Here is a 20226-nt window from a genome sequence, read left to right as displayed (position 1 = left end):
CAAAAGTGTTGAAGTGGCTCATAAATTAGACGGTTTTGGCAATTTGGGTACAAACCTTCAATTACTACACATTTGCTCCCAGGCTACTTCCCTTGCCAAATAAAGCTCAAACAGTAGTGGTGTCTGGGTATTTTGAAATTCCTAAGTGCTCTCATCCTCTACAAGGTGTGTGTGAAGTGACGTACCCTATTTCCAATATTTATGTTTCTCTCTTTTTTTTTCTCCCAGCAAATCTGTTATGGTTCAGGATATTAATGCAAACCCTCCGAATAGAAAACAGATTTTGCTTTCCTACTGTGTTAAACTAATGGTCTCAAGCAAAGCCATTTTGAATTCTTTTGATCTAAGTTAGAAATCAGAAACTTAGTAATTTTCCTCTATAGTCTCACATCAACTCGTAGTTACAATGGAGCAGTGAGGGAGGTTTATAATATACACTGAGGATACAACTAAGATACTGTTTTTCTATTCGTATATGAAGTACTTTTTGAATTCAAAACTCAACTAAAAATATAGTTGTTGCAATTCACTTGGTTAAGTCAATTATTTCCGGTAACAGGTCTAACGAAGGTTTGTCTGTGTTAACTGGGTGCTGGGAAGATAACAGTAGAACGACCACGCTACCCAAAGCAAGGTACACAGTACATATATTTTTTTTCATATTTCTCAATAAATGGTATAAATTGGCTAAATAATCTCACTCTGATGGTCACTGCTCACAGATTTTGATAGCTACTTGCCAGAAGGCTTGGGCATCTGAAGGCTCTCAGTTGAGGACAAGTTGAAAGTCACTGTCAATAATTAATTGTCACTTTCACTCAGAATCAGATTTCCACCATCTCTGGAGGGAATTCATGACTTCACATCTAAAGCTCATTAGACTCTTGAAGGCTCACTCAAAGAAACAGCAATATAATAGGTTGAACAGCTTTAAGATGCAAAACAATATAAAAATAAAACTTCCCCAAACCAACCTCGACCAGCCATGACTTAAAATGCAGGTAAAACAAATAGAAATATTTCTCTATTCCCATCTTACTCAAAACATGGCCATTTCAATACTCTAACCAACCCCTAAAAAACCTTTCACTCATCTGACAATAAGACAAAACTAGGAGGCTCTTGCAAGTTCATTTTGATTTTTATTACATACCACAGACATATGCACTAACCACAGAGTAGGATGATTTTTTGTACTCTCAAAACCACAGGAAATATCTTTCCACCTACCCTTTTTTTCTGATATTGGAGTGGCATTTCAGATTACCATTTTGGGACTGGTTGAGGGCAAAGTAAAAGAAACTGTGGAAGGCAATGTATAGATTACATAATCATGAAGCTATTTTTTGGAAGCTAGTAACTTGCTGATTGAGAATAACAGGGCTGTGCAATACTCACAATGCTGATATATTACACAAGTACTTATATTTTGTACATCTACTGTTACTGGATACCAAAGAAAGTAGAGGCGTCCCCAAGAATCTTCCGTTCTTGTTTTCAGTTTCCTATGATCCAGTACTTCTCAAAGGCTTTGAAAGGAGCACATGTCCTTGTTTATTAGAAATCTTTTCTGTGCACCCAGGAAATGTAGAAATTGCAACCACTTTCGCTTCTTATGCACATGTGTGCTTTAACAATCCTGACTACTTTTGGCATTGATAGAGTATGAGCTACTCAGAGTTCCTGAAAATATTTGACCTGACTGGTAAGTTACCTTGGCTTGCCTCTGGAGAGGACAGTAATGTATTATTCTTGGTCCAAAATAAGGTTGGCATGGATATATTTAACCTTGTTTATACATACACCAAGGGAGAATTTTATTTTTATTCTTGAATTTTTTTGTCAGGCAGGAGGAAACATATTGAACTTCAATTCTGAGGTAGATAATAGACAGCAATGAGAAAAATACAAGACCCTCTAGGATCTAACCTCTCTCCACATTTCTAGGCTTATATCGTAGTGTAGTTGACCCTTGAACAATGGGGGTTAGGGGCGCTGACCGTCTGCGCAGTCCACACTCCAGGGATATCCTACAGTCAGCCATCCATAAGCGAGGTTCCGTAGCCACAGATTCGACCAACTTGGGATCGTGCAGTACTGTAGCATTTACCACTGAAAAAAACCCAACCTATAAGTGGAGCTGCACAGTTCAAACCTGTGTTGTTCAAGGCTCAGGGGTACTCCCCAAGTGGCTGGCACGACAAGCTAGGTACTGATGGTCCATAATATACCCCTGGTGCTTTTGCATATTGCTCTTAAATTCAGCTTAAGCCTTGCTTCTCTGGAAGGAAGTTCATATCCCTGACTGAGCTGTCACCTTTTTATTTTCTTCTAGAATCCTGGTGTTATTTCAATAATAAATGCTATCACACTGCACTTCATATAAAATAACCTAATTTCTCTCTCACCCACAATATTATGAACCACTAGAGGGAAGAAACTGTGTACTTGTGTTCAGTGATAATAGATTGAATGCACTCTCTTAATGCCTCTTTAAAATGCTGAAATATAAACATTCTATTTATAAGTGGTAGGTCTTTTTCACAAAACCAGGCAGAGATCTGTTCATTTTTGACTTTGTGAACTTGAAGAAGTTACTTCACTGAAATCTCAATTTTGTCCTAGGTTAGAACTAGACTGATCTGCATTTTACTAAGATGATGGTGTCTGTTACAAGTTACATATTACTACTTTTCCCAGCATAGGACTGTTTTGAATCTGACAATGTAAGAACATTCAGGATAGTAGTGTCTGGCACAGCAGCATAGGCATTAACAAAATACTGGACTTGAATCTAAACTTTTTTAAGCCACAGAGGGAATTCAGCAGACTATGTCTTCTTTTGATTGAACATCTTTTAAGACTGCCTGGAAAGAAGGCATGCTCCTGCCACTGGCACAGCTGAGGCCGATCAGGAACTAAACATCAGCACAAAACAAATTCCAGGCAAGATGGAATCAAAAGATTTTGGAGCCAGGAAGGAGCTTAGGGAGGGTATTTGAATCTAGCAAGCTGTGGACTTTAGTGCCCATCATCCCATCTGGCCTTGCACCAAGACTGTGTGACAGAGGCAGTCCATCTGATGTTTAAATTGATCCTTAATCCTCTTCTGCATCTTACCACCTCGCCAAGACCACAAAAGGAATATCTGAATATTCTGTGGGCTTAAAACTACCTACGCCGCCCTTTGGGTTAGAGAATAGGATTTAGTGGTAATTCTTTGAAAAAAAAAATACATTAAAGAAAATGCTCATTGGGCTTCCCTGGTAGTGCAGTGGTTGAGAGTCCGCCTGCCGATGCAGGGGACATGGGTTCGTGAAATAAGAAATAAGCTGCTTCCTATTCTGTTCAGCATCTACACACAGTAAAATGTTTATATGTTGCCAAAAATTTTCCAAAAAATTATTTCTTCCTCTACTTTCCACCTGCCTCCTCTGAAATGCCAACTTAAAAGAAATGTCCTAGAACTGATTATCTAGAATAGTCCTCCCTTTTTCATATTAGACTTGTGTTAGTATATAAAAAATTAGTTGATATAGCTTTTGGAAAGTCTAGTTGGCAGCAGAGTTGGACAACAGATGGCCATTCAAGAAACTAGACCCAGAAAGGTGACTTACTCTGCATGTATATTCTGATAAGAGTCCTATTTTGGGGATACCCTGAAAATCCTTGACCTAATGCAAAGCCCAAGAGACAGTGCAGAGTAGGAACAATTATAACCTGATTAACCTGTTTAAGGCAAAATATACCATTTTAAACCAGCTATAGATAAGCCAGAAATGTACAATAAACAAATATACTGACAGCCAAACAGCAGCTTTTATCTTTTGCAAAAAAAAAAGCAGGCAATGTGTAACAAGATTTTCTTACGTTTCCTAGAATTCTAAGTACTTTAAAGTGGTCCTAAAAATAGGTAACTTTCAGTTCCATACTTTGTTTCTGCAGAAACAGCTACTGGCAGGCTCATTTAAAAATAAGTCTAAACAATTTTTTTTCTTAAAAAAAAAGTTTATTCTTTTTATCTTTATGGGGAATTAACAGCCGACAACAATATCTAATTAATACTATGTATAATGGGCAATTTTTAGTTAAGAAGTTTTCCTTCGCTTTGAAACTTTAACTGAATTTTGAAATGTTAACCATAAATGTGTAATAACTGCTCTACTACAAAATTTATGTCACATTTCCAGTGTTCCTCTTGCTCAATGAAAATTACTGAAGGTCCTCCTTTATCATCAAAGCTCAAAGACATTTATGCCATGGCATACGGTAAGTAGATGTGAAAACTGTTTATCATCATGTAGTAAGTTACACAAGATTCCAGTTCAAGTTTATAGGCAAAACATAAACTAGATTTAAAGTGCTGTATTAAAAAACAAAAACACAGTTTGCATTTTGGGGTAATTAAAATGTAGAGACCTAACACTAAAAAGAATGAAAAACGTGTGTAAGATTATCATTCCATTTAGCTCTTTTTTACTCTAAGCATGTAGCCTTATTCCAAAAACAACAGTTAGCTGGTCAAATTTATGCTTAAGACATTTATCCACACTTAACCAGAGGTTTCAGAGACGATAACACCAGTCAGGTATTCTGCATTCTTTTATGTTAAATAGGAACATTTTCTCAACAGCACTCTTAAGTCACTTCTCATTTATCTTCCTCCTTAAGAACTGCATAGGCTTGTTTTAAATAGTTTAAATACCTGTAATAAACTACAGTTTGCTAACAGTAGAGGTACTCTGGTTAATGCTCAAAATGATGTGGCCAGAGGAAAAGCAAGCATTATTAAATATGAATGCAGTCCTTACCAACACGAATTGAACCTTTTTTTTTTCCAATAAAAAAGCTAGTCCAAAAAGTCTCATTCTATAAAGAATTTATCGTTTCCAAATCACGGTGAAAGGAACTTAAGTAATTTACCAATTTTGTTTTCTCCTATGTGCCTTAAAGATACCTCACTAAAAACTGCTATCTGACATAATAGAATGACATATGCAGAATGTAATATTGTAGTGACAGTACTGAGGTTGATGTTACAGACATATTTAAGCTCTGAGTATTAAATGGTTACATCCTAATTATTTATATAGAACATTGGTCCAATAACAAAAATAGAGAACAGCAGCTGAAAATTTATCTCATTCAATGTTCAAAGATAAAAGGGTTAACCATTCTTTCCATTATTTTATGCAGATAAGTCCTTTTTTTCATATTTAAATCTGATTGCAACTGAATTCTGGCATTTTTCCAAGCTACTGTATGAAGAGGATGCTGAAGGCCATCACAATACAGCATACCGCAACATAAGGACTCTTCCGTTCACCTGTTGGAAAAAAGGTAGATATATTCACGTTGATTAACTGAGTAGTTAGCAGTAAGGTTATTACTTACTACAGGAGAGGGGCATATAAAAAACCAAGATAAAATTCTTGCCTATGAAGCCCATATATTTAGGGGCAGGGGTGGGCAAAACAAACTACATGCAACATAAAAGTGAGTATACTCCAGAATGAGCTAAACTATACTGATCTATTTCTAAGACCACCTCCTTTTCATGCCTTTAGAAAACCTTTCATGAGCCATTTCAGTGTCACTGCATAAACCCAGATATTAAAAAATATAACACAGAATGTAGGCTAAAGATCCAAATGAAATTATCTCAAAAACTCAATTAAAACCAAAGAAATATTGCTTGTTTTTTCCCTATAAAAAAGGGAAATTTCCACCTATAAAAAGAAATTCAACATACAGTTTCTAGCCATACTTTTTTTCTTCATTGATAGCAATTCATGACAATTATAAGGGGTAAAAAATAAGCATTCCTAGATGAAAATAAACAGGGTGTTCAATCAAACTGCATTTAAAAAATCAACATAACGTAGAATGCTTAATAAAAACATATCAGAGAAAACTAAACTATTTCTGAAATGGATTTCATATCAAATCTTTTACAGTATAATTACTCTGGGTTAGAGATGCAGAACTTAGAACAACCACTTCTGTATTAGTCAATTTTCACATGTGTTTAAGGAGTGTTTGTTTATACTTGGAGACTTTCCTTTGCATGAAGTAGATCTGGAGTTGGCTTGTGAAACTCCTATAAACAGAGATCCTGTAATTGTGAGCTAACTCAAACTCATCTTGTTCTTTCCTGTTTCTTCAGTAATTGCAAGGCTGCACAAAGCACCAGGCATTTTTATGCTGCCTTGAGGGCACATAAGAAAGGAAGAAGGAGAAAGAGTGATGTGCTACTTCTAGGAATAATCCTGGGTATGTACCTGGTTCCTTTACAGAGATGGTTTATACTCACCTCACCTGTGTTTTTCTGTGATGTTTAAAATAATCTTTTCTAGTAACTAAGTTCCATATTTCACTAGCAAGTTCAGTTAACTACTTCTGGAAAATGTCAATCTTGACCACTCTTATCAACTAAAACCTTGAAGGTCATCTTCATTTTCAGAGCTTCCTCACTGAGATCATAGTGATACAGTCAAAAAGTTTATATATTTGTTCAATGGCAATATTCACAGAAGACATTACACACATACAAATAAAATAAACATTTGGTGTTTTTCTGAAAGTTTTTTCTATCCGTAGACATTTGATGGACTGCATTCCAGCTAAAGGAAAATCTAGAAAGTGAGAAAATACAGTGTTTTTACAATATTAACTGGAAAAAAAAATCTTTTGAAACTAAAAAATACCGTGGTTCCTCATTTTTTAGCCATGCTGATTCTTTCAGGGTAAAAAACTCAAGTTATCCAACAAAACAATCAGACCAAAATTTCTGGTAGATCTCATAAGGAAGCCTGTCACTCACCACAGGGCTAGATACTCTCACTGTCTAATATAGTCTTCTTAAACACTAAAAGAAGAAACTAATATTGTCCTAAATTTTCCATCTGCTGGAAATTAATTTTTGAGGAAGTTCTTCTCTTCCTCATCCTCCAACTTAGAATGCTATAATTTACATATGGGTTTCATTTTCCCGTTTTTAATTTTCTTAAAAGAGACTGCCATGTGGTAGAGGCTAAACATCTTTGGTTGAACTTGGGTAAGAATGTTACTTCTTGTCTGGTCTTAGGTCTCTATAAGTGAATGTGAAACAGTTGCTGTAATGTGATGTGTAACATGATAAGATGATTTGGCTGGGCCTTTTCCCATTAAAACTGTTTCCTTTCTTTGTGGATATATTCTGTGTCAAGATAAGAGAGGAGCATGTGGTTGAGAAAGCAGCATATCACCATCAACATTTTCTAAACCACTTTGCCAAAATGAAAAGCTAATGCTTTCCACATAATTGGCAAAAATGAATAATTGAACCATTTAACCTATGGTATTCATATAGTCAAGACAGGAAAATGGAAATACATGGGCAAGCAAAAAAAGGCACAGTTTATAATTAGACATAAAAATAGGTAGTACTATAGGATAACATGAAGAAAGCTATAAACTAGATGTCTGAAAACTTTAGCTATACTTTCAAGTAAAAATTGTGAACAAAAGGATCACCTGGATTGGCTACTAAATGGAGTTGTACATCATTTTCTAATTTATTACACAAAAGATGGATTTAAAATACCTTAATATTTTATTCATGAGCTAGCAACTTTAATGTTAGTATGACTCTAATCCAGTGATATTCTCTACTTCCTCAAACTGTCTTGCTCTTCCATATGTTCTCTCTCTTTTTTTATTGAATAGTTGACTCAATGTTTCAGGTGTTCAGCAAAGCGATTCAGATAGATACACACACACATATATTTATACATATACTCTTTTTCCAGATTCTTTTCCATTACAGGTTATTACAAGATATTGAATATAGGTCCCTGTGCTATATAGTAGGTCCCTGCTATTTATCTATTTTATATATAGTAGTACATATCTGTTAATCCCAATTTCCTAATTTATCCCCTTCCCTTGCCCCTGCCTTTCCCCTTTGGTAACCATAAGTTTGCTTTCAATATCTATGAGTCTATTTGTTTTGTAAATAAATTCATTTGTATCATTTTTTTTAGATTCCACATATAAGTGAGATCATATGATATTTGTCTTTCTCTGCCTTAATCTCTAGATCCATCCATGTTGCTGCAAATGGCATTATTTTACTCTTTTTTATGGTTGAGTGATATTCTACGACTGCAATGAACATTGGGGTGCATATATCGTTTCGAATTATGGTTTTCTCTGGATATATGCCCAGGAGTGTGATTGCTGAATCATATGGTAACTCTATTTTTAGTTTTTTAAGGGTTCTCCATAGTGGCTGCACCAATTTACATTCTCAACAACAGTGTAGGAGGGTTCCCTTTTCTCCACACCCTCTCCAACATTTATTATTTGCAGACTTTTTGACGTTGGCCATTCTGACCAGAGTGAGGTGATACCTCATTGTAGTTCTGATTAGCATTTCTCTAATAATTAGCGATGTTGCGCTTCTTTTCATGTGCCTGTTGGCCATCTGTATGTCTTCTTTGAAGAAATGTCTATTTAGAGCTTCTGCCCATTTTTTGATTGGGTTATCTCTTTGATATTGAGCTGTACAAACTGTTTGTATATTTTGGACATTAATTCCCTGTTGGTCACATCATTTGCAAATATTTTCTCCCATTCCATAGACTGTCTTTTTGTTTTGTTTATGGTTTCCTTTGCTGTGCAAAAGCATGTAAGTGTGATTAGGTCCCATTTGTTTATTTTTGTTTTTGTTTCCATTACTCTAGGAGTCGGATCCAAAAAAATATTGCTGCGATTTATGTCAAAGAGTGTTCCGCCTATGTTTTCCTCTAGGGGTTTCACAGTATCCAGTCTTAAAATGGATTAAACACCTAGATGTGAGTTTATTTTTGTATGGTGTTAGAGAATCTTCTAATTTCATTCTTTTACATATAGCTGTCCAGTTTCCCCAGCACCACTTACTGAAGAGACTGTCTTTTCTCCATTGTATATTCTTGCCTCCACTGTCCTAGATTAATTGACCATAAGTGCGTGGGGTTTATTTCTGGGCTTTCTATCCTGTCCCACTGATCTATGTCTGTTTTTGTGCCGGTACCATACTGTTTTTGACCATACCCTTGTAATAGTCTGAAGTCAGAGGGCAAGATTCCTCCAGCTGTTCTTCCTTCTCAAGATTATTCTGGCTAATCGGAATTTTTGTGTTTCTATACAAATTTTTAAATTATCTGTTCTAGTTCTGTGAAAAACACCATTGGTAATTTGATAGGGAATGCAGCTGAATCTGTAGATTTCCTTGGATACTATGGTCATTTTAACAATATTGATTCTTCTAATCCAAGAACACAGTGTATCTTTCCATCCGTTTGTGTTATCTTCAATTTCTTTCATCAGTGTCTTCTAGTTTTCGGAGTACAGGTCTCTAACCTCCTTAGCTTTATTGCTAGGTATTCGATTCTTTTTGATGAGATGATAAATGGGGAAACTATTAGAGCTCATCAATGAATTTGGTAAAGTCGCAGGATACAAAATTAATATACAGAAATCTGTTGCATTTCTATACACTAACAAACAATGAAATATCAGAAAGTGAAATTATGGAGACAATCCCATTATGTTCTCTCTTTGTAGTTTATGTGAGGTATTCTTACCAGCCTGTTCCTTAGCGAGATTACCTTTTTCCTTGAGTGACCTGGATCTTGAAGCAAGGAGTTTGGTGTATATATATTTACATTTACCATTAGCTATCAGCATTAGCCCTTGAGGGTGCTTTTTTGTCTCTTTCTCTTCCTCTTCTTGGTTACTTTTGAAGGGCTTAAGATTTCTTCTGTTGTTTCAGGGTTTGCGTTGGGACTCTGCAAATGTGATCTAAAAGCATCAGAAAATACCATCTCTTGGGGAGACTGGCCAAGATGGTGGAGTAGAAACACCCTGAGCTCACCTCCTCTCACAAGCACACCAAAATCACAACTATTTGCAGAACAACCATCGATGAAAAAGACTGGAACCTACCAGAAAAGATCTTCTACAACCAAAGACACAAAGAAAGAACCACAAGGAGACAGGTAGGTGGGGAAGACTAGCTGTATAGTCAAGTCCCATACCACTGGGTGGACAACCCACAAACTGGAGAATAATTACGTTGTAGAGATTCTCTCAAAGGAGTGAAAGGTCTGACCTGAACATAAGGCTCTCCAGCCTGGAGGTCCTGCACTGGGAAGACGAGCCCCCAGAGCACTGGCTTTGAAGGCCAGTGGGCCTTAATTTCAGGAGTCCCATAGGACTTCGGGGAGAGAGACTTCACTCTTAAAGGGCACCCACAAAGTTTCACACATTCCAGGACTCAGGGCAAAAGCAGTAATTTGATAGGAGCCTGGGTCAGACCTACTTGCTGGTCTTGGAGAATCTCCCGGAGGAACAGGAGGCAACTGCAACACACCCTGGGGACATAGACACTGGTGGCAGCCATTCATAGAGCTACTTCTACCATGGGGACACTGGTGCTAGCAGGCGCCATTGTGGAATCTTCCCTCTAGCTTATTAGTGCTAGGACCCAACCGTGCCCTGGCCCAACAGTCTATAGGTGCCAGTACTGGGACACCTCAGGCCAAGCAACTCACTCAGTGGGGACAGAGCCCCACCCATCAGCAGACAGGCTGCCTTAAGACCCCCTGAGCCCACAGCTGCCTCTGGACATGGCCCTGTCCAGCAGGGTCCCAGCACCCAGTTCCCCAACCAGTGGGCAGGCACCAGCCCCAGAAACTCCTGGAGCCCAGCCCTGCCCTCAAGGAAGCCTGTTCTAGCCTCTGGACCAGCCTCACCCATCAGGTGGCAGACACCAAATGCAAGAAAACCACAATCCTGCAATCTGCAGACCCAGCCTGCCCACACCTCCCAGTAGGCCAGACCCTGCCCTGGGACCAGTTGGGACATGGTCCTGCCCACTAGCAGGCCAACACAAGTTTCAGGACACCCTGGACTCCATACAAAACTGTGTCAGGAACTGCTCCCCACCCCTCTCAGTGGTGCTGAGAAAACAGCTACAAAGAATGAAAACAGCTAAAAGAATGAAGTCAGAATAGTTTCTCATACCACATATAAAAATAATCTCAAAATGGACTGAAGACCTAAATGTAGGACCGGAAACCATAAAACTCCCAGAAGAAAACATAAATGGAACACTCTTTGACATTAAATCATATTTTTTTTGATCTGTCTCCTAAAGCAAAGGAAACAAAAGCAAAAATAAACAAATCAGACCTAATTAAACATAAAAGCTTTCGCACAGCAAAGGAAGCCATCAGCAAAACAAAAAGACAACCTACACAATGGGAGAAAATATTTGCTAATGATATGACTGATAAGGGATTAATATACAAAATCTATAAACAGCTCATACAACTCAACATCAAAAAAACAAACAACCCAATTAAAACTGGGCAGAAGACCTAAATAGAAATTTTTTCAAAGAAGATATAGAGATGACCAACAGGCAGATGAAAAGATGCTCAACACTACTAATCATCAGAGAAATGCAAAAATGAGATGTTATCTCACACCTGTCAGAACACCTGTCATCAGAAAGAACACAACAAATGTTGCTGAGGATGTGGATGGTGGTGGGAATGTAAATTGGTGCAGCCACTGTGGGAAACAGGATGGAGGTTTCTCCAAACAGTAAAAATAGAGCTACCATATGACCCAGAAATCCCACTCCTGGGTACATATCCGACTAAAACAAAAACATTATTTTGAAAAGATACATGCACCGTAATGTTCAAAGTAGTATTACTTAGTATTACTTACAATTGCCATGATATGGAAGCAACCTAAGTGTCCATCAACAGGTGAATCGATAAAGATGTGGCATACACTCACTCACTCTCATTCTCTCTCTCTGGAATACTACTCAGCCATAAAAAAGAATGAAATTTTGCCATTTGCAACCACATGGATAGACTTGAAGGTTTTTATGCTAAGTGAAATAAGTCAGTCAGAGAAAGACAAACACTGTATGATATCACTTATATGTAGAATCTAAAAAATAAAACCAAGTAGTGAATATAGGAAAAAGTAAACAGATTCACAGATCTAGAGAACAAACTAGTGGTTACCAGTGGTGAGAGGGAAGGGGGGAGGGGAAAGACAGGAGTAGGGGGTTCAGAAGTACAAACTGTAATGTATAAAATAAATAAGCCACAAGAATATATAGTACAACACAGGGAATATAGCCACTATTTTATAATAACTATAAATGGAATATAACCTTTAAAAATTATGAATCACTACGTTGTACACCTGTATCTTATGTAATATTCTACATCAACTATACTGCAATAAAAAAAGAATACTGGCAAATAAAATGCATTTTAATTCATTTACTTACCAATCATTTGAGAGTCTACTATGTGCTGGGCACTGTGTTAAATGTTATTGTATACGTAGTGTTATGGGACAATGTATAGTATATACTGTTATCTAACCATAAACACACTTAAGGTGCTACTAATCTTATTATGAAAAGTTAGAAGATATCCACATTTACACAAAGCTCAAGTATGACCACATACATGGATTCAAAAGATGAAATAGTTCATGTTTTCTAAAAGCAACCAATAAGATTCTATGACCTAGCAGAGGGCAATTAGATAGTTGCTCAGCAAGCCTTTCATTAAATGGAAAAATCATCCTCAGTTATCAAAATGGTACACATTATACAGAATTGCATGCTCTATACTAAAGTATGTGTGCATAAAACTATACACATTTGTCTGAAATCTCCCCAAAACCAGGAATGCATAGTATTTGATATCTGAATTAGAGAGACTTTTGTCATATTTTCCATCTCCCTGCTAATGAAGTATTATTAGCTATCTATGAAGTCTAGTTTTAAATAGTGTCAGGAAAAGCGTTAGGTGGAACTCTACAAACTACTGCAAAATGCACATAGTTGAGAAGGCTGCACTTTAAAAACTGACATTTGATTTGTTTGAACACAACAAGTAAATTGGCCAACAATTTACAGATGAAGAAGTGGAGAGAGATTATAGATAGCTACTCACCAATTCTGGCACACTTCCAAAATATACCCAACAACCTGCATAGAATAAAAAAAAGTATCTACTGTTTACTGGGAAAGGTGAATTATTCAGAACTATATGGAGAATTTATTATATACTAGTATTTTAACTGCTGATGCTTTGCTTTAAACTGAAATGTAGTTGATGTTGAGCCACCACTTATGGAGAAAAGTAGGACACAGTAATAGCTTATCAACCATCAATGTATAGAAACTGTCAGAAACTGAACATATGTTGTCTCACAGGTTAAGCCCAAAGTAAATTAATGTGACAGTGGCAAAAATTTGCACCAGGGCTTACTATTAGAAGATTGATTCCGTCAACTTCAAGTGCTTTACCTTCAAAAGCAGAAAATACATATGCCCATTTAAATAAATGTTAACTTTGAGAAAACAGTAAATGGGAACAGTTGGTTCTGGATAAATTTTTACATTAAAAAATAAAACTCTCATACTGAATAAACTTACTTCTTACTGAATATAGTTCTTTATTTAAATGATCTATAATCATGAACTCCAATGATAGCATTTACATAACTATAACATTAAATAAGGAGGAATACAAAAATATGAGCCTATATTTCAGTGTAATATATTCAATATATTTCAACATATATATTTCAATGTAAGTGGAAAACCCTAGTTTCATATAATTGTATATGCAATTAACTAAATATGCCATTTAAAACACATATACTCTGGAAATAAGAAAAATTAGACTAATATGTCCATTTCAATTCTATGAATGAATATATTATGAATACATATTATATGGATATATCACTTATTTTGCATGCATTAAAAAATACCAGCTCAAAAAAAAGGACAAGTCATTCAATGAATAGAGACATTTGGGAAAAAACACACATTGTAGACAACTATTTTGTTGGTGTGACGAATAGAATTATAAATAGTGTTACACATGGTTACAAATCAAGATAAATTAACATTACTTATTAGGATTGGGATAAGAAAATCATAATGTTTAAATTACAGGGAAATTTATAATTTTTTTTTTTTTGCCCAAAGAGATGGCTGGCAATGAATCACTGTATTTGAATGGTTAAGACTGAAAGAAAATGCTGATTCAATCAAGTTCTATACACTTCCCTCCTTTGAAGTATACAGTGAATTCCTGACATCAAAGCAAGAAGTCTCTTAGTACAGATTAAATGAAATGGGCAAAAATACAAGTTTATTGTGAGGGATGGGCATTCTGACAGGTGAAACAATTTTCTTCTTATAGGAATAAAAAGGACAAAAATCATAAGCACTCTTGAAAGCAAAGGATCAGGGCTAGATTGTGCCTAAGTTCAATCCTACTTAATTGGTTGCATAACTGTGGGCAAGTTATTTTACCTCTTTTCTCTTTATCTCATCCTCATAGGGTTGTTACAAGGATTAAATGAGTTATTACACAGAAAGTCTTTAGAATAGTGATTAACATGCGCTGTGTTCAGTATTACACAGGCTAAAGGTGTATGTGACATGACTCCAGCTATCACTTACATTGGCTTACATTTCATCAAAAAATGAAAGACAACTGGTTAGTGATCTGCAAAGCCCTGGATGCTTGATTCTAAAAGTCTATTGATTATAAAATGCATTATTGACTTAAAGCTCCTCTGGCTGAGGTACTCAGAGGCAGGACACCTGAAGTTCCTCTATGGAAAGCTTAGGGCCCCACAGAATAATCTGAAACCACATGACCATAGTCAAGGTCTTTTCAGGTCTTATAGTCTAGAAATAACTAAAAGCCTCATTAGGAAATTGGTATAACACACTTAGCATACTGAAAGCTATTTAAATGAAAAAAATTTCCCAACTTGGCAACTTAAGAGATTAATTGGTACTGCTTTGGCCTTTTTCACATATTTCCCTACCTAGACATTTCTGTAATATCCCAAATGCTAAAAGGAACTTTATTAGCTGGTAAAAACCAATGCAGATATGCTGCTTAGTTTCTAAGGATATAAGCCAATAAGACTATCTGCTGATAAAACTATTAAGTCTATGAAAATATGAAGCAAGACAAAGTAGCAATCTTTCTTTTTGCTGCTTTTTAGTTCTATATTATTTGAAGCAGCAAAAAATTAATTTGTTATTTTCAACAGTGAAGTTATCAAGAACTCATTTTATCTAATTGGTCCAGATTATCTTCACTTTAGCATGGAATACTCACTATAATGAAAGGAAAGCTTTTTTTTTTTTTTTTTTTTAGCGGTACGCAGGCCTCTCACTGTTGTGGCCTCTCCTGCTGCGGAGCACAGGCTCCAGATGTGCAGGCCCAGCGGCCATGGCTCACGGGCCCAGCCGCTCCGTGGCATGTGGGATCCTCCCAGACCGGGGCATGAACCCGTGTCCCCTGCATCGGCAGGTGGACTCTCAATCACTGTGCCACCAGGGAAGCCTGGAAAGCTTATTTTGAGTCTCATAAAAATACGTATTACAACAGAACAATGACCAGTAAAAATTTCTTCTACAGAAAATACTTCATATGTACAAGTCAAAATAAAAGGGGCTTAACATTTATATAAATAGAAGCAAAGTTTTTAAAAAAAGCTTTGAAACAGTTGACTATATCATTATATATTTTAAAATGTGAAAATAGGCGTGTTATTTCTTTGGTTTTTATGTAGGAGAAATATACTACTACTCAACCTCTACTGTAAGGTTGGCAGCCCTGAGAACTCCTTTTTTAATGTAGCATGTTATGGATGTGTTCCTGCTTCCAAAGGAATGAGGAGCAGACATTTCCACATGCAATCTACTTTTTTTGTCGTAGCATCAGAAAAGTACAAATACACTGTTCTGCCACTATGAGATTATTCTTCAATGACATAAACACTTAAATTTCTTATTAGACATTATGTATTACATTAGAAATCTAAACTAATGATCAATGATACTGTTTACTGGATTCTACCATATGCTTTAATTATAAGTTAATCGTTGGGGGTTGCAGAAGAAGGGTAGGAGGAAATAAAACTGGCTGGCTAGAAAGGCTTCAGGCACAACTAAGCAACAAATAAGATTATATAATTTCAACAAAGGGACAAAGTATTGAGTGCTGAGTTCAGAGAAAAAGGTGGACTGAGAAGATAATGTCTACAAAGGAAGTGAGGCATTGTCAGAAAAACTGATGGACAAATAACATCTATTTTCACCTTCAGTAGGTTAAATAAAATCCCTCATGCCAATAGAGACAGACAATCAGTTTATTGGAACAGGATTATAGATTTTCATTATTCAAAACTGGTTAGGGGTTCTATTTATATCTTTATAGATGTTCAAACAAACCTATGTAATAAAAAGAAAGGAATAGTAACAAAAGCCAAATGATTTAGATAATAGGATGTTTGAATAAATGTTAATTATGACCCCAAAGATATAATGGAGTTGAAGAAAAGAGAATTATTTCCTCTCATGCTTGAGTATCTACTACCTGGCCTCTTGTAGGGGCTTTTTATTAGTGGAAAAGCAGAGTTTGACCTTGCAGGATCTTAATTTGGCCCTTTTCCTTTCATCAAAAACAAAAAAGGTGCTGGAGATAATTAATTATTCCTATGTGAAATATTCTACTATTTCATCCTATTATTTCTTAAGATGATTAAGTGAGGTACAGGATCTTACCACAAAAGAATTAAAGAAAATTGTGAATTCAAGAAATTAATAAATCTGTAAGGCGAAGAAAGTCTGCATAGTTTTCACCACATGGTCTCTGTTTTTTTACATACTTGTCCTGGTTGAACTCAATATGTATTTCTGTATTAGGAACATGGCACTTAAAAATTTTAAGTCTTTGTGGTATCATATTAAGCTTAAATGTTTTTTGGGTGTGAACATATAATTAAAAGTGATGTGACATGCCCAAGACTGAATTTTCATTACTTTTTTAAGTAAGCTAAATAAATTTCTCCAAAGATGTTTGCTTTATGATACAGATGAGGAGCCTGTATGATTAGACCAGTCTGGGAATGAAGAGGCAATGTCTATATTATTATTTTTATGGACACAGTGCTTATAAGATGTTTAATGCTTTCAAAATATGATAACCAATTTTACTAATATTCTATTAAATACTAAGGCCAAACACTGTCTTTGAAAGTACTAAATTGTAGCTTCAATCTCAGAAAAAAATCTATCACATCTTTTAAAATACACTTTTTTTTTCAGTCCAACACATTTCAGGTCACTTCTGATATTTATATTTTTATTTAGTAAGCTTCTGTGAATATAAAGATTTGGATTTTTAAAAATAGGGAAAAAATAATGTAAACAGTTATTATAAACTAAATTACATATAGGAATTAAATTATTTAATGACTTTCAGTAACTGACATTCAATATCTCTAAGAACTAATTTGGGTGATTAGACATTATTAGTGACATACCCAGTTTTATTCCTGTCCAGGAGGCTGGGTGCCAAGGATCGGATATAAGCACAGGTACATATAAGCAGCAAGATTACAGTCAACAGACTCTGAAAATTGAAAATGGCAGACTAAAAAGAGAAAAAGAAAAATTAATGTCAGAAGATAAACTGCACAGGTAAAAAATGTCAAATTCATATTAAGAATCATACTTTTTTCTTCAAAAAGGCAAACAGATGTGTCTGAGAACACTTTAAAAGCAAAATCACAAGGTATTTTGAGAGCATACTTTCCTCTCCATTCTTTGGGCTAAGGAATTCAGAAGATGCAACAAAAATTCTAAATTCAAGAACTTAAAAACACTACCAAAAATGTCATGAATCCAAAACAGCTCACCAAAGCTTAACCAGTAATTAATAGAGATATTCTAGGATCCCAGACTACTAGGCAGGACATGGGGTCTCCAAGCTCTGCAAGTAAGCTGGTTATATGACCTCAGCTGAATATTGGCTTCTCTAAATCTCTGTTTCACATCAGTAAAACTGGGTGGAGAATGGGGAGACAGACTCAATGCTGGCTCACGTTTCTTTCAATTCTGAAATTCTTTTAGAATAAGAATGCTTTAAATTTAAGTAATCATGTTCCATTTATTGACTAATACTACTAGCCTATTAGATTTTGGTGAAAGAAAAGCACTTGCTCATTCACTGCTGATTTTTTAAAAGTCATTAAAATAAAATTTAACACAGGATTCTGTTCCTGAAGAAAACTCTTACATGTTTATCACAATACTCATCCCTGAAGAGTGGACATTGTCTATCAACTCTGAATCTCCAGCACCTATGTGCCAGCCGCACAGTGGGAGCCCAATAAGAGATGATTGAATAAAAGAAAACAATTTTTAAAAAGTGCAGGAATACTACTGTACGTATAAGAAAGAATAACATTTCCATTATATACAGGTAGCTAAAATATATCAATCTAACACAGTAGCCAGCAATATGCTTATTTAGTAAATTCAGAAGTACTTCCCGAGGGGGATCACGATGGCAGAGTAGGAGGATGTGAAGCTCACCTCCCCCAACAAACACATCGAAAATACATCTACATGTGGAACAATTCTCACAGAAAACCAATAGGAAATGGGCAGAAGATCTCCTATATAACCAAAGCTGCACGAAAGACCTCCATGTAAGTAGGTAGGACAGGAAAAGAAAAAAAAAGGCATCAGGATGGGACCTGAGCCTCTGGGGGGGATGTGTAAAGGAGAAAAGGTCCACACAGGCAGGCTTAGGGAGCCCTCTTGCCTGCTGGGACAGACAGAGGGGCTAGAGAAGCCTGGACTTTACTTGAGAGGAGTGTGCGCAGACTGGCTTGCTAACAGTCACAGTGAAGGGAGACTGGTGCTGGCACCTGTACCTCACCACACTTCCCAATCAAAGTGTGAATCTGGTGGGGCTACAAATACCTACAGCAGCTAAGCAGTGAATCGTGGCAGACAAACCCTAGGGAAAGACTCCATTTAGCTGCAAGGAGCTAGTCCCGAGGGTCTGGGGTGTGGTCCAGGTCTAACAACAGAGGCACTGTTCCAATGTCAGCACTCCTAAGGTGGGGGTGGGTCTGGGCTTTGTCAGCAGCACCTGGTGGAGCAGAGAAAGGCATGTATCTGGTACAAAGCCTCTAGGGAGGAGTACTCAGTGCTCCAGTTCTGCCCACCCCACACCTCTGCTTGGAGTTGGATCTGGGGTGGACAGGTCCTGGGAGAGGCCTGCCAGAGGCAGTCAAGGTCCCAGGCAGCAGCCCAACCATCTCGATTCATGCAGCCACAGCACCCTGGCCCCCAGCGCCAGCCTACTCCATATCACTGCCTAGCACTACATCTAGGACGAACACAATGGAAAAAGGGAAGCAACTTTGGACTGCATGGGAGGCATATAGGTTCACCGTGATCACATGAGCCTCACCTGCTTCAGCGGTCACCTCCTTTGGGACAGGGCACGCACTCAAGGGCAATGGAGCCTCAGCAAATCCAACCCTCAGGGCTTCTACTCCAACAACTGGGGAGGAGGCCCTGACTCCAACAGGCCATGGAGCAATGAGGGGGTTCTGCCTAACACCCAGTGCAGGCCCTGGACACCAAAACACCAGTCACATCCCCATCAAGGGGATAACAGCCAGCAGACTCTGGGGAGAAGAGGTGGCTGGCATTCATACCAAAACCAGCCCTCACACCAAAAATACTGGACTCACACAGAGTACACATGATGCTCCCACGTTGAAAACACCCCCTCAAGACCACAGTAGAAAACGTTTCTCCTAAACTCAGACAGAAGTAGTTAAGCAAAATGAAAAAGGAGAGGAGCTACTCCCAATTAAAAGAATGACAGACATCCCCTAAAAGAAATGAAGCAGACCTCACCAGTCTCCTAGACCCTGAGTTCAAAAAGAAGATAAGGAAAATGCTAAAGGAATTAAGATTATCAATAGAAATGCAGATCACTGTAACAAGGAACTAGAAACTACTAAGATGAAGCAATCAAAATTAGACAACTCAAGTGCTGAGATAACAACCAATCTAGAGCAATCAACAGCAAACTAAATAACACTTAAGAACAAATAAGTGATCTGGAGAACAGAACGATGGAAATCAATCAGAACAGCTAAAGAAAAACAAAATTAAAAAATGAAAACAACTTACAAGATTTCTGGTATAACATTAACCATACCAATGTTCACATTCCAGTGGTCTCAGAAGAAGAGAGGTAAAAGGGGATTGAAAATTTATTTGAGGAAATTAGGGCTAAAAATTTCCCAAGC

The 20226-nt window shown here is 36.9% G+C and overlaps 1 protein-coding gene and 1 non-coding gene across 2 annotated transcripts in view; both read right to left on the bottom strand.

Moving 5' to 3' along the window:
• Positions 1-1241: 1241 nt before the first annotated feature.
• Positions 1242-20226, bottom strand: part of TMEM167A (transmembrane protein 167A) — a 36340-nt gene continuing 17355 nt past the window's right edge. The window contains exons 2-4 of the mRNA XM_027100695.1: positions 17431-17540; positions 13020-13054; positions 1242-5326 (exon numbers count right to left, since the gene is read on the bottom strand). Coding sequence (XP_026956496.1) covers positions 5256-5326; positions 13020-13054; positions 17431-17540 — 216 coding nt within the window. The 3' untranslated portion in view covers positions 1242-5255. The remainder of the gene's footprint in view (positions 5327-13019; positions 13055-17430; positions 17541-20226) is intronic.
• LOC113617717 (small nucleolar RNA U109) lies at positions 15668-15802 on the bottom strand. Its single transcript, XR_003431727.1, has one exon. It is a non-coding gene; the product is annotated as a small nucleolar RNA U109 (small nucleolar RNA).

The sequence above is a fragment of the Aethalodelphis obliquidens genome, unplaced genomic scaffold (genome assembly GCF_003676395.1).
Source record: "Aethalodelphis obliquidens isolate GAN/ISIS:26980383/991018 unplaced genomic scaffold, ASM367639v1 scaffold4, whole genome shotgun sequence".
NCBI classification, from domain to species: Eukaryota; Metazoa; Chordata; class Mammalia; order Artiodactyla; family Delphinidae; genus Aethalodelphis; species Aethalodelphis obliquidens.
This window is presented reverse-complemented; position numbering and strand designations above follow the sequence as displayed.